This window comes from Acinonyx jubatus, chromosome D2 (assembly GCF_027475565.1).
Source record: "Acinonyx jubatus isolate Ajub_Pintada_27869175 chromosome D2, VMU_Ajub_asm_v1.0, whole genome shotgun sequence".
In the NCBI taxonomy this organism is placed as follows: domain Eukaryota; kingdom Metazoa; phylum Chordata; class Mammalia; order Carnivora; family Felidae; genus Acinonyx; species Acinonyx jubatus.
In genome coordinates this window covers 58576327-58588442 of record NC_069393.1, presented here as the reverse complement: position 1 = coordinate 58588442, position 12116 = coordinate 58576327, and the positions used below count along the sequence as shown (strand labels likewise).

Genomic DNA, 12116 nt, shown 5'->3' with positions numbered 1-12116 from the left:
GCGTGTGCCCCTGCGCACATCCCTTATCTCTCCTTCTGGCCAGAGTCCTCCCTGGTTCCCCATTCCTCCTCCGTTTCTATCCTAAACCCCCGAACATCCTCTCTCTCACCAAAGGTAGGGCAGGTAGGCTTCTCACACATTCTGACAGGGGCCCTCTATCTTCCCCTGGAGCCTTTGCTCTGGCTGCCATGGTGCCCGGATTACCTACCCCCTCTCTGTCCTGCCTACTCTTCCGTGTAAACAGCACCTCTGCCACAAAGCCCTCCCTGATCCTAGCTCCTGTGGCAGGAGTTGGTAACCCTTCAAGCGCTCCTAGGGCCGCCCTGTCGGTCACCATGTGCCAGGAACTTCTCTTGGGACCCCAGGCTGAGCACAGGAGATGCGCATCAGAGCATCTAGTGGCATTTAGAAGGGGGAGGGGGGCCTGGCTGCAGCCCTTTCTAGCCGTCTGCAGAAGGCATCGGTGTCCAGAGCACAGACTGGGCCACTCTGAGGGCACCAGTAGTGCTCATCTGGCCCAGGTGTGGCTTTGTCTCTGCCCCTGCCTCCACCTCCACCCCCGGGGTGGGGGGGGGGGGTAGGTGGCCCTCAGTCAGGGTGATTACGGCAACTGCCCTCTTTAAAGTACCTGCCTTCTCCTTTGAAAGTATTACTGACAGATTTTTTCATTTTCTTTTTTCTTTACCTCTTTAAGGAACCCTGTAATTTCTCTTTCTTTTCTTTCTCCCCCCTTTCCTTTTTCTTTCTTGTCCCCTCTGTCCCCCTGAACTCTTTGAAATTGGCTCTCTGCCTGCTGACACCAAACTGATACTTTGCGTTTCACTTCTCCTTATCCCTTTATGGCAACAGATGTTGAAATTTTGTATCCTTTTATCTGCCCGGCTGCCCCTTCCTGTAATTACGGTCCCCTTGTTAGCAGTACAAAGTGGGCTGCCCGGCTGCCTGGCCTTTGAGCCATTGTGTCTGAACACGTGTGCGCGGGCAGGCGCCGGGGGCTGTGCACGCGCACACACATGCACGCGAGCGGCTGTGTGCTCGGGCAGGGCCCTTCCCTCTCACCTGATGGGGCTGAGGCAGGCGAAGCATCCGTGGGCTTCTCCTGGTCTCTGCCACCCTGTGGTTACATTTGGGACCTATGTGCCTCCTCCATTCCCACCCTCCCCACCTGAGCGCTGGACGAGGACAGCGCCTCCCTGCCCCTCCCGGAGCTCAGACCAGCTGAGCAGTACGCACCCAAAGGCCACCATGGTCTGGAAGCCAGATCCTGGGCATATCGGAGTGCCTGCCAGGTGAAAACACAGGCCGGGTGCCCCGGCTCTACCCTGGCCCTTCGCCTCGGCCCTCCTGCTGCTCCTGTCACTCACTGAGGAATCACTCCATACCACAGGCTGAAATGTTCTCTTATCTGTCCTTTTATAAAACTTTCATTTCTCCTCTGGAACTGACTCAGTCACCCCTCATACTGATAGCTGGATACATGACAGACTCCCTCCTTCACTGGGTGGAAAACTCCTTGAGAACAGGGATCGTTCCTTCAAAGTTGGATCTGACATGTCCCCATAGATCCTGCTTGGCACAATGCCTTGTATACAGAAGGAGCTCATTAAGTGGCTGTTGCTCAAAGAAAGGAAGAGAGAGGGGAGGGTGGGAAGGAGGAAAAGCCTCCCGTTCTCTGAGTGACCGTGTTCAGCCCAGCTTATACCTTCAGGCCCTCTGTCCCCATGGGAGCCGATGTGGGAAGGTGGACTGTCACTCTCCCATCCTTTCCCTCCCCTGAAAGCCACTGTTGCATTTTTGGGGCCGCACACCCGAGACAGATGTAGGAACGAGAACCCCCAGGATCTCCAGGGAACATCCCCAGGTACCCAGTGTGTTAACGGTGGCTGTAAAATGGTGTGGGGGTCACAGGCATTCTTAGGTGCAGGCTGGGAGGTGGATGGATACAGCTTCTCCTATCTCAGGGCCCTTTAGCACAGGGCTCTCTGTGGGCTGTGGCTTGTGTTGGGAGCACAGGGAGGGAGGCAGGTGGAGGATGGGACCAGAGGACTCCGGCTCAGCAGGGCCCAGACTAAGGGGGGGTGGGGGTGGGGGCTCTCCCTGCTGGGACATCGGGGCCTTCAGGGTCAGCATCTACCTCCAGTGAGCTGTCCCTACAAAGATGGTGGTGGAGGGGTCAGGGTCTTACTAAATTTCCTTCTGTCAGGAAGCTCCTCCCTAGGCCCCTTCTTCCCTCTAGACAGAATCACCGTGCAGCATGGTGGGTTGGGCCAGGGAGCCCTGGTTTCCTCATCTGATCACCCCCTTCAAGGGTCCCTGGGATGAGGCCACCCTCTGCTTGCTCCTTCTGCCCACGCACTCGGGGGGCTCCCAGGGAATGCTGCACACAGCCTGGCCTCAGGGCCATGTCTCCTTTCGGCTGTCCGCCCCAGGCCTGCCCTCCTTCTTAGGCTCACAGTGGCCCCATCTGTCTTTATCTTTCCCTGGGTGGAGAGAGAATTGCTGGAGTCGGGCTCGGGGGAGGCTGGGGTGTGGAGCCCCCCACCCCTGCGGCTCCTGGGGGCCCAGGCTTTGTGCGCAGGAGTTGGAAGGGAATGGACTTTTTGTCTGGCCCTCTGGAGTGACAGAGCCGGCCCTTGCTCCTGTCTTGGCCCAGGGCTCTGAGGGGCAGTCCTGTTCCCACACAAGTTGTGTGATAGCCAAGGCTCTGCACCCCCCTCCCGCCCCCCACCGTGAGAGGCCGAGAAGCATTCTTGACATTCTTTCCAGAGAAAAGGGGTGAAACGTCTGAATTTGGGGGTCACCATGTTATACAAATTGCAATCTAATCGTTTTTTACAAGAACACACTTGCAGTAAGAAAAGGAGCCCAAGAGGAGGGGCTGAGGAGACAGCTTGTTTTGTCCCCCTTTCCCCCAAAGTTTGGGGCTATTGTCAGGCTGATCTTGCTCCCTTCACAGGCGCTGTTGAGCTAGAGTTTTCTAGTTAAATTGGTCTTAGGGTGGGGGCCACAAAGGGCCCACGGTGCCATTTCTGTTTGTTTTCCCGAATCAAAGCCCCAGCAGGGCTCCTATGGCACTGCTGGGCTGCTATTTGAAGAGACGGGCCATTTCCCAGAGCCTGGTGTGTCAGTTTATGCTCTGAACTTAACCTCACGGGCACTGCACAACAGAGTCTTGAGGGTCCCAGGCCCAGAGGCAAAAGAAATTGTATCTTTTTATTGGGCCATTTAAAGTGTGTGTGGCCATTTCAGAGAATCGGAGAACAGCGCAGCAGCAGAAAGAAACTCCTCCGTCCCTGGCCAGGCTGGGCTGGCCGACTAGGGGCTTTCGGGACTTGTCCTGGCCTCCAGGGGTTGGTGCTCACTCCGGCCCTGGCGTCTCCTCGAGAAAGCAGGGTTGTTTACTGCAGACACTGGCATGATGCTTTCCAGTGGTGGCTTGAATGCTGGGGCAGGGGGCCCAGGGTGGCAATCTGAACTGGGTATTGATTGCCCTGATGTTTCTGGTCCTGATCCTGCTGACCCTGCCCGGTCCATGGATGCCCACCTTTCTTTCCTTCTAAACCCTGGGACCAGGGGTAGGCAGGCAGAGCCACGCTGGGCTTCAGGCCCCCAGCCCCCACTGCCTTTCATCTTCTGTTTCAAACAAACATGAAATTACTTCTACAGATTAAAGGGGAGAGCTCCTCAGTCATTCCTGAAGGCCTCACTAATGGAAGGGGCAGGGCCCCCAAATCTGGAAGGAAGGAGAACTGTGGAGCAAAACAGCCCCCACCCGGTGTGTACAAATGTCCAGAAGTACCTTCAAAAGAGAGGTGCAGGGGTGGGAGGGCTCTGGCCTGCCCAGGGTGGGTAAATCCTAGCTGGTGGCCCATCTGGGAAGGCAGGCCCTTCCTGGGAGCCAAGGTCAGTGATCCATACGAGACTGGGATCTTTGGGCAGTGGCTTTCTGCCTGATCCCTCTCAGGGTTCCCCAACACAGAGGCTGATGTAGTCTAGACCGTAAGAGGAAGACCTCCCGGAGGAGGCTGGGGGCAAGGGTTCTGACTGCCACAGTGCCCTTTGCTGGAGGTCCCCTCGCTGCCCAGGGCTCAAGGGGCAAGGCAAACTGGGCAGAAAGGAACCCCCAGCCTCCTCCTTTATTTGTTCAGCCTCTAGGGAAGATGGTGGCTCCACTGAGGAGAAGGGAGGTTAAGGGTCAGAGTCTGTGTGAGCCGAGAGGCCTGGAGCTGAAGTCCGCTTTCACACACATGGCTGACAGCGTCTGCCTCAGCCCTTTGGTGAACACTGCTTGTGAGACCACGATGTCCTCCTCCCCACCCACCCCCACCCCCCCCCCCCACCAGGGCCTCTTACCTGGGTGTCCCTGGGAAGTGCTCAGGGCCTTGTTTCTCTTGTCATGCATGCAAGGGAGCCTAGTATCTCTTGGGTGAAACTGAGGGATAGGGCCTGGAGGGTGCCCCTCTTCTTCATTCCCCTCTGTCGTTCGGCAGAAACTCACTGCTTCTACCGTTCCCTAGCCACAGGGATTAGCGGGTGCACTTGATGTTGAGGGGTGGTTGCTAGGGCCAGAAGGCCCCCCTACATGGTTGCTAGGGGTCTGGCATCAGGGCGAGGGGTCTGCCCACTGCCGCGGTCACGGAGGGAATTACACAGTCACAAAGAAATTGTTCTTCTCGGTAATCTGCTCTCGGCCACCGGGAGGGGCGAGGGTGGGGGAGCATGCTGGAGCCCAGCAGGCTGGGGGCTGTGATCACACAGGCGTGCTAGCCGCGGGCTGGGGGCCAGCCGGGCCAGGAACACCAGGGACCAGCCCGCTAAGCTGCTTTCTCAGCGATTTCTCTCCCCAGACACAAAGGTGTTTACTTGTTTTAACATCTCCTGGGACTCCCCTTCTCCCTTTGTGTGGTCTTTATCCCCAATGAGGTTTGAGCCCCAGATTACAGGCGGGAATTAAGGCATTGGACTCAGGCAGCTCAGAACCGCCTGACCTGCAGGATCAAGAAGTATAAAGTAACCGAGTGTGTGTGTGTGCACGGAAGGGGGGCCGGCCCCTCAGCCAGGCCCATTCTTCCTCCTGAGGAGCGGCAGCCAGGCAGCGAGCAGGTGTGATCAGGGGCTGCTGGGCTGAGGCCTTTAGCTGGGGGAGGGGCAGGCACTGGGGCTGGGGTGACAGTGGGCACCCCAGGCATTTCCTCCCTTGGCCCTTTCCTAAGGGAGCCTGATTTTAGCTCAGGAGCGAGAGCTGCATTTCCTCAGGGACTGATGCCACTGGGTTAAAAGCAGATGTGGGGGCTAAGGGGAGGGGACGGCCGCTCATCCTCTACCCTCCGCTCTCTCCCCAGTGGGCAGCTCATGATGCACCTGGGCAGTGACTTCCCCCCAGGAGCTGGGGTGTTGGATGTCATGTATGAGTCCCCTTCCACACTTCTGTCCTGTGGCTATGACACCTACGTTCGCTACTGGGACCTCCGAGCCAGCGTCCGGTGAGTGTCTAGGCAGGAGGTGGGATGCAGTCCCGGCCCTCCCTCTGGGTGAGCCCCCGGGAGAAGGGACAGGTGGAGGCCAGTAGGAGCAGCCAGCAAGGTCAGATCAAGCTGAGACTCCTAGCTTGGCAGCCCTGGCCTGGGAGACCCTAACCTACAGGCCATGATTAAGAGCCTGGGAGTCATCAGCGTTCTCCCTGCCTTAGTTACCTGCTGCCCAAGTCCTGGGATGATGAGGGCATGATCTGGCCTGGGGACCTATACAGAGGAGGCTTTCCCCCATTAAGTCTATTTTTCAAAAGAGTTTGCTGATTCAGCTTCTGTCTCCCAGCCAGAATGGATTTCTAAGACCCTTGGGGAAATGGGGGTAGAGGGCACCCCTGCGCTTCCCTCTGACTGCCTCTTCCTGGACAGAAAGTGCGTCATGGAGTGGGAGGAACCCCACGACAGCACCCTGTACTGCCTGCAGACAGATGGGAACCACCTGCTGGCTACCGGTTCCTCCTACTACGGTGTCGTGCGGCTGTGGGACCGGCGCCAGCGGGCCTGCCTACACGTAAGAGCACTGCCCAGCATTTGTTCCAGGATGCCAGGACTCCCTGTTAGGGGCTGTGCCTGGGAACCTTGGGGTAGGGCTCTCCCCCTCTCCGCCTCGGGATGCGCTTGCCATTCCTGTACCTTCCCTCCCTGCAGGCCTTCCCCTTGACCTCGACCCCGCTCAGCAGTCCCGTGTACTGCTTGCGCTTCACCACCAAGCATCTCTATGCTGCGCTGTCTTACAACCTCCACGTCCTGGACTTTCAAAACCCGTGACACGGCCACCCCACCCTGTGGGGCAGGGAAGCCAGCTACTCAGGGACCTCTCCTGCCTGGAGGGTGCAGTGATACCTCCTCCCCCGCCGTGCCTGTGCTCCTAGACCTATCTTGGGCAACGTAAGGTAAAGGCTGCCGACTCTCAGAAATTTGGCATTACCTCCCAGGACCTAGCTAGAGAGCAGGGATCTGCTGCTTTGAGAGAATGGCTGAACCCGGCCGGCCCTTGCTTCTCTGGTGGCCAGAGCAAGGATCTGGCCTGGATGGGCCCCCCGTGCCCCTCGCCCTTTCTTAGAGCCGTGACAGCTCTGAGGGAGGTGAGGTGCTCCAGCTGGTCCCTTTCTGCCCCGTCGTCGGAAGGAGGGGTGAGGCTGCCACCATCCTGCTCTGGCACCGGCCCCCACCTCCTCACTCAGGCCCCTCCCCTTGACTGAGCTCTTGGGGCTCAGTCCTGGGACACTGTGGCCTGGTCCCACTTTGAAACTGAAGAGGGTTGAGTGAGCACTGAGCCAGCCCAATTGCAGGCTGGCTGCTGGGACATGCTACAACGTTCATTTTTGTAAAAATAAAGCTTGATTGGTCACAGATCTGGTTCCTCTCTGGCTGGGGAGTCCTGGGAAGCCCCAAAAGAGGGAAGAACACATTCAAACTTAGGGATGGGCATGCTGGGGAAAGGGAAGACCTGTCTCGTGGCTCGTTTCTTTCCTTCAGGAAAACCTCTCAGTACTACTCACCCCTTTGGCCCCAGTGGTGGGGAGGATGTCACCTGTCGGGTATGGCTAGGGGACAGCAGAAGGGCTGTGGGGGAGCTAAACTACCACCCATCAGCACCCTATTCCAACACACACCCACTCTTTGCACTGCTACAACCCTCATTCTGGCCTGTTTCCAAGGTTACTGTATTTTAAAACTTCTCCCTCACTCACTCTTACCTTAGGGAATTCATCTGGGCCACTTCTGCAAGCTAAGGTGGCACAGGGTCTCTTCCAGCCCAGTCTTCCTCTGAGCCCAGCAGCGCCGAGCGGGCATCTTCCCCAACCTGTTTGCGTCAACTCTGAGCTTCCCCCACCTCTGCTCCATCTAAGACTCATGCCTCCCTTTACGCGAAAGGCTTTTAATGTTGGAGGTCCCTAAGGATAGAAGAGAAGGGAGTGTCATCACCAGCACCCTTCTTGGTGACAGGAGCATGGAGAGGTGGACAAGAGGGCAGTCTACCCGCAATGACTCAGAATGACTTTACTTACGAGATAAGACCATGATGTGGGGGCTAAGAGCGCCCCAAGGCCCAGTTCTCACAGAGGCTGGATAGCTCCTGCAAGGAGCTTTCTTGCACCAGAAAGGCCCAAGCCTCAAAGTCTCATGGGCCAACAGGAAAAGTCTCACCCCCTCCATGCCCCCGAGGTGTAGGCCTGGGGGGAGCTGCTACTGGGTCTTACAGTCCCCATCACTGCTGTGGGCTGTCTTCACTTTCTTTAGCTCCTTCTGAAGCTCTGCCTCAGCCACCAGGATCTCCTTTGGCTTCTGGTACTGTGGACGGAACATAATTCAGTCACATCCCCCCTCGGGGTTGGGGGGACCTGCTCTGATGTCTTTATTTGAAAATGAGGAAACTGATGCCTATAGGGTTGAAGGCTTTGTTCAAGGTCACGTGGCTGGAGAGGAGCCTACCACCAAAACCCCACCCAGTCCTGTGATTTCCACCCCTCCACATCACCCTCTGTCCTCTTCCAGCTATGATTTACAAGCTCAGACCCTCCCTGAGCGCCCCCACCCCACTCTCCCCACACTGAAGTAGAGGTGCCTGTACTCTAACAAGCACACTCCAGGGGTTGGGATGGAACGGGGGGCCCCTATGGGAAGGGAAGTGGGCAGGGAAAAAAAGGATGCAGGGGCCAAGAAGTCTGAGTGAATCTTACAGAGATGATCAGCGTGCAGTTGGCATGAGCAAAGCTCAGCGAGGACTCATCCAGAGGTAGCTGGTGTCTATCTAGGTCAGGAATGGAGAACTTCTTGTAGTACCTGTGGAAACACCAAGAGGTCATGGGCACATCTGGCAAGGTGACCCCCAACAACTGGGCAGCAGGCACCTCTGGCGCAGTTTCTACACAGTTCTTCCACAGAGCCACAGAGGAAGGAGGGAAGCCAGTCAGGACACTGGTATGTTAGAGCTTAGTGGCCCCAGACAGAAAAGAATGAAAGGCCTCTGGCCAGGCCAGCAGCTTAAAAGCAGGACCCGTCATGGTTCCTTAATCGGACCAGGGATTAGAGTCACCCATGCTTCAGGCTCAGGACTCCCAAACATACGCAGAAGAAGCCTCCTGTAATACACAGCTTGGGCAGGGCAGGCCAGGCCTCCTCTGCACCCCAAGAACATGGGAACATGTATGGTAACAAGGGACGGAATAAGTATATCTAGAGATGTGGCCCAAAGCTGGGACCAACAGTTGCCATTCACATGGGACTTCCACTGAGAGCCTCAGCTACTTTTTCCTCTTTTGCGGTCTTGAAGGCCCTGCTGGCCTGACTCTAAGAGAGAAGTATATTGACAAGGAGACATCGAAGAGGACAAATCATGTGACTCATCCCAGAAGCTGGATCTCTGGCACTTGGACTACTTTGCTGGCCCTGAGACCCCCCCTCCTCCGTTTTCACACACGGTCCCTATCATCTGCAGGTGTCAGCCCGGAGACTAATGATCCCTTTCAGTAAAAACAAACAAAACCAAAAAACCCAGAGAACAACATCTAGCCCATAATGTGTACAACTGGACTTTGTTTTACAGGAAATTTGACCTTCTTTACTGAAGAGGAAACTCGGGCTCAGAAGGGTGAACTGTCTGGCCTGGCTTCACAGCCAGTGGTCAGTGGAGTCAGGATTAAAGTTCCTCCCTCCTGCATGGGTGCTTATTACACCAGAGCACCTCATCACTAGTAACAGGCCTGTGTGGCCTTTTCCTCAATGGAAGTGTAGTCGAGACCCCGGCAGTGGCTGTCATACCCGTCGCCCAGGCATCACTGCTACTGCAGTGGCCGTGTGGGCCGGGAAGGGCAGTGCTGCCCGCAGGTACAGACAAACAAGTGAGGGGCCTGGAGAGGATGGGGCTTTTAATACTTCCGAGGGGCCTGGCCCTTGTGGTGACAGCTACCCTGAGTCCACTTCAAAAGCCCTGATGCCCCAGGGACTCAGAGAGTTGACATCAATGCGCACTTCTGTCCTGCTCTCCTGCCCAAATCCCTCAGAGTTTAGCCGAGGCTCTGGGGGCCGGGGTGGGGGGCCCTCCTCCCGGGTCCTCTGCTCCCGCCAAGGTGCTGGGACCCACGGCAGGAAAAGAATGTTTACTTAACGGCTGACAGTTCAAAAGGAGTGGGGGCTGGGGGATCCTAATGGCACCACAAGTTTGCTTTATTTTCCAAAGCTCTGCCCCAGGGAAAGGCGATCCATCTGCCTGCAAACTGGGGTGGAATGCTGCCTCATCCTCTGCCTAGCCAGCCCGGGCTAAGGGCTCTTCCTGGGGCCCTTGGGCTGGCCAGCAAAGGTGGCAGACACTGATAATAGGGAGGAGTCAAAGGTTAAACAGCAGAGATTAGATGAACACAAAGGCTTGTTAGGAAGTGTTAACATCTTCCCTGCAAATATACACAAGAAACAGAACTGGGGGAGCAGCAGCCCAAGCACACGCAGGGCCTGTATAAGGCCTTACTGTGCAGGGCACGGGGACATCCTTTCTGCCCACCTGTCCTGTGCCAGGGGGGGCCGGGGACAGAGGGGCACATTCCCCAGGCTGGGACATCGAGACTGAAAAAAGAAACCCAGGCAGCTTGGCCTCAATGGTGACAATGACAAGATCAAAGGAAACTTGAGGTGCGTGGCTTGCCTCCTCTCTGTCTACCCCCCCACCTTTCACCATGAGGCCAGGGCATGGAGGCAGAGAGGTTTGGAGGCTCAGCTTGGTCTTGAGCATTTAGTTTACTGGCTGAGGTTACACAGCTTTCCACAGAGGCCCCTGCCGGGCAGTGTTCAAGGAGGTTCAGGGCGTCCGCTTTCTTTCCTCGGGGCAGCCCGCCCCCCTCTCGCCCCCATTCCCTGGCCTTGGGGGTTTGCCTTGAAAGGAACCACACTTGACTTTCTCATCAGTACCTGGACTAGAGAGGGACCCACTGTGCTTCTGGAAAAGTCAGAATGCTCAGCCTCAGGCAGCCCTAGGGAGGGAGCAAACATGTCTCAGGCATCAACTGTGCCCCAGGCCTTAAGCTGTGAGCTGGGGATTTGAGGAGGAAGAAGAAAGAAGGCCCTATCCCTGCCTGAAAGCTAAACCCTTACAGCACAGTGGTTCCTGGGGTTTCGGAGGACACACGACACTCTCTGTTCCCATCTCCCATTACTGTTTTTAGTCTCAGTCACACAATGAAAAGTGACATTTGTAAATGCTTATTCTGGGCCAGAATAAGCCCAGATACACACTGCTCTATACACACTGAATCCTCAAAACAACTCTCTCAGGCTGATCGCTTTTATTATGCTCTTTTACAGAAGAGAAAACTGAGATACGGACAGTTAGGTATCTTGCCAGAGTCACAAAACTGGTACACGAAGAAGCCCTTATTACAAGCGATGATTCCCCAAACCTCCTGACCCTCCCTGTCTCCACATCCTCTCCTCAAAGAAACAGACCCCCTGGGCTAGGTTCCTCGCTCTGTCCAAGGATGGACTCCTCTGGGCCCCAACCACCCTGCAGGTCCTCTGGGCACTGTAACACAGTAGCTCTCCTTTCTGAATGTCAAAAGTGTTCCAAAGACACGGGGAAGCAAAGGCTCTCACGATAGCGCCTGGTCCCAGCCTGTGACCCTAGGCAGGCCCCTTAACTTCTGGGCCCTACTTTCTTCCTGAAAATTCCTTCCTCAAATAAAGGAGCTGAATGAACTTTAGTCACTGAACCAGATGAACTTTAAGTCACTGTCAAAGGACAAGAACAGGACAACTCTACCTCTCTCAACCCTCAGCTGAAAGGATGGCTCTTTCATTTTGGCTATTTCAGAAATGACCTATGGTACCCCACCACTCTCCTACTGTATCCCTTTCCCAATTTCCAGTCTTTTCCCAACCTATTCTCCCTTGCAGGGAACTGAGAGAGGGCACAAGATGCCAGGCCTTTAGGAAGAGACTCTGAAGAGAGGCGGAAAGTAGAAGCAGGCTTTGCTGTGAACAGTCATACAGGCCATGCCCACAGGCACACAGGCTTCGCCAGGGTGGCCCACAGGAGCCTCAAGCCAGTCCAGCCCTTAGAAAATCAGCAGGCAAACCTTCCTTCTTTCTTAAACATCACAGCTCCAGGCAAACCAGTCATCCCTGCCTGAAGCAGCCCTTCCTAGACTCACGATGCACATTCACCTTACTAAGGCTGTCGGAAGTCCTACCAAAGAGAAACTTGTTTGATTCAGTTTCCTGAATTTATTTGACCATGGAATCCCTTTTTTTCTAGTGATGCCTAGTAACACCTCCCACCGTGTTAGCATCACCAATGTCCAATCAGCCAAGTCCCAATTCCCAAAGAATTGCTGAAGACATGCTTCGGGCTGGCCACTGTGCTGGAAGTTTGTCTATGTATGATTTCATCAAATTGCCCAAGCAATCTGTGAGGCAGGTAGGAGTATTCTCCTGTGATACATGAGAAAACCTTGCCCAAAATACTATAGTTAGTACGTGGCAGAGACCAGATTTAAGCCAATGTTTTCCCACTCCAGTGCCCTAGTTCATTACACTTATAGCTGCCAGCTTCTAGGCTGAGGCTAAGAATCTTCTTTCTGCATAAACACTCTTATC

The 12116-nt window shown here is 55.6% G+C and overlaps 2 protein-coding genes across 10 annotated transcripts in view; one reads left to right on the top strand and one right to left on the bottom strand.

The window, feature by feature from the left end:
* Nucleotides 1–6881, top strand: part of FBXW4 (F-box and WD repeat domain containing 4) — a 77979-nt gene extending 71098 nt beyond the window's left edge. For 3 of the 9 annotated variants that reach the window (XM_027062908.2, XM_027062907.2, XM_015063035.3), the window contains 3 exons: nucleotides 5343–5483; nucleotides 5898–6039; nucleotides 6177–6881. In XM_027062908.2, coding sequence (XP_026918709.2) covers nucleotides 5343–5483; nucleotides 5898–6039; nucleotides 6177–6296 — 403 coding nt within the window. In that variant the 3' untranslated portion in view covers nucleotides 6297–6881. The other 6 variants (XR_008292293.1, XR_008292292.1, XM_053207605.1 and 3 more) reach the window with 6 other exon arrangements.
* DPCD (deleted in primary ciliary dyskinesia homolog (mouse)) overlaps nucleotides 710–12116 on the bottom strand; it is a 24285-nt gene continuing 12878 nt past the window's right edge. Inside the window, exons 5-7 of the mRNA XM_027062914.2 lie at nucleotides 8213–8315; nucleotides 7229–7823; nucleotides 710–2480 (exon numbers count right to left, since the gene is read on the bottom strand). Of these exons, the coding sequence (XP_026918715.2) occupies nucleotides 7719–7823; nucleotides 8213–8315 (208 nt within the window). The 3' untranslated portion in view covers nucleotides 710–2480; nucleotides 7229–7718. The remainder of the gene's footprint in view (nucleotides 2481–7228; nucleotides 7824–8212; nucleotides 8316–12116) is intronic.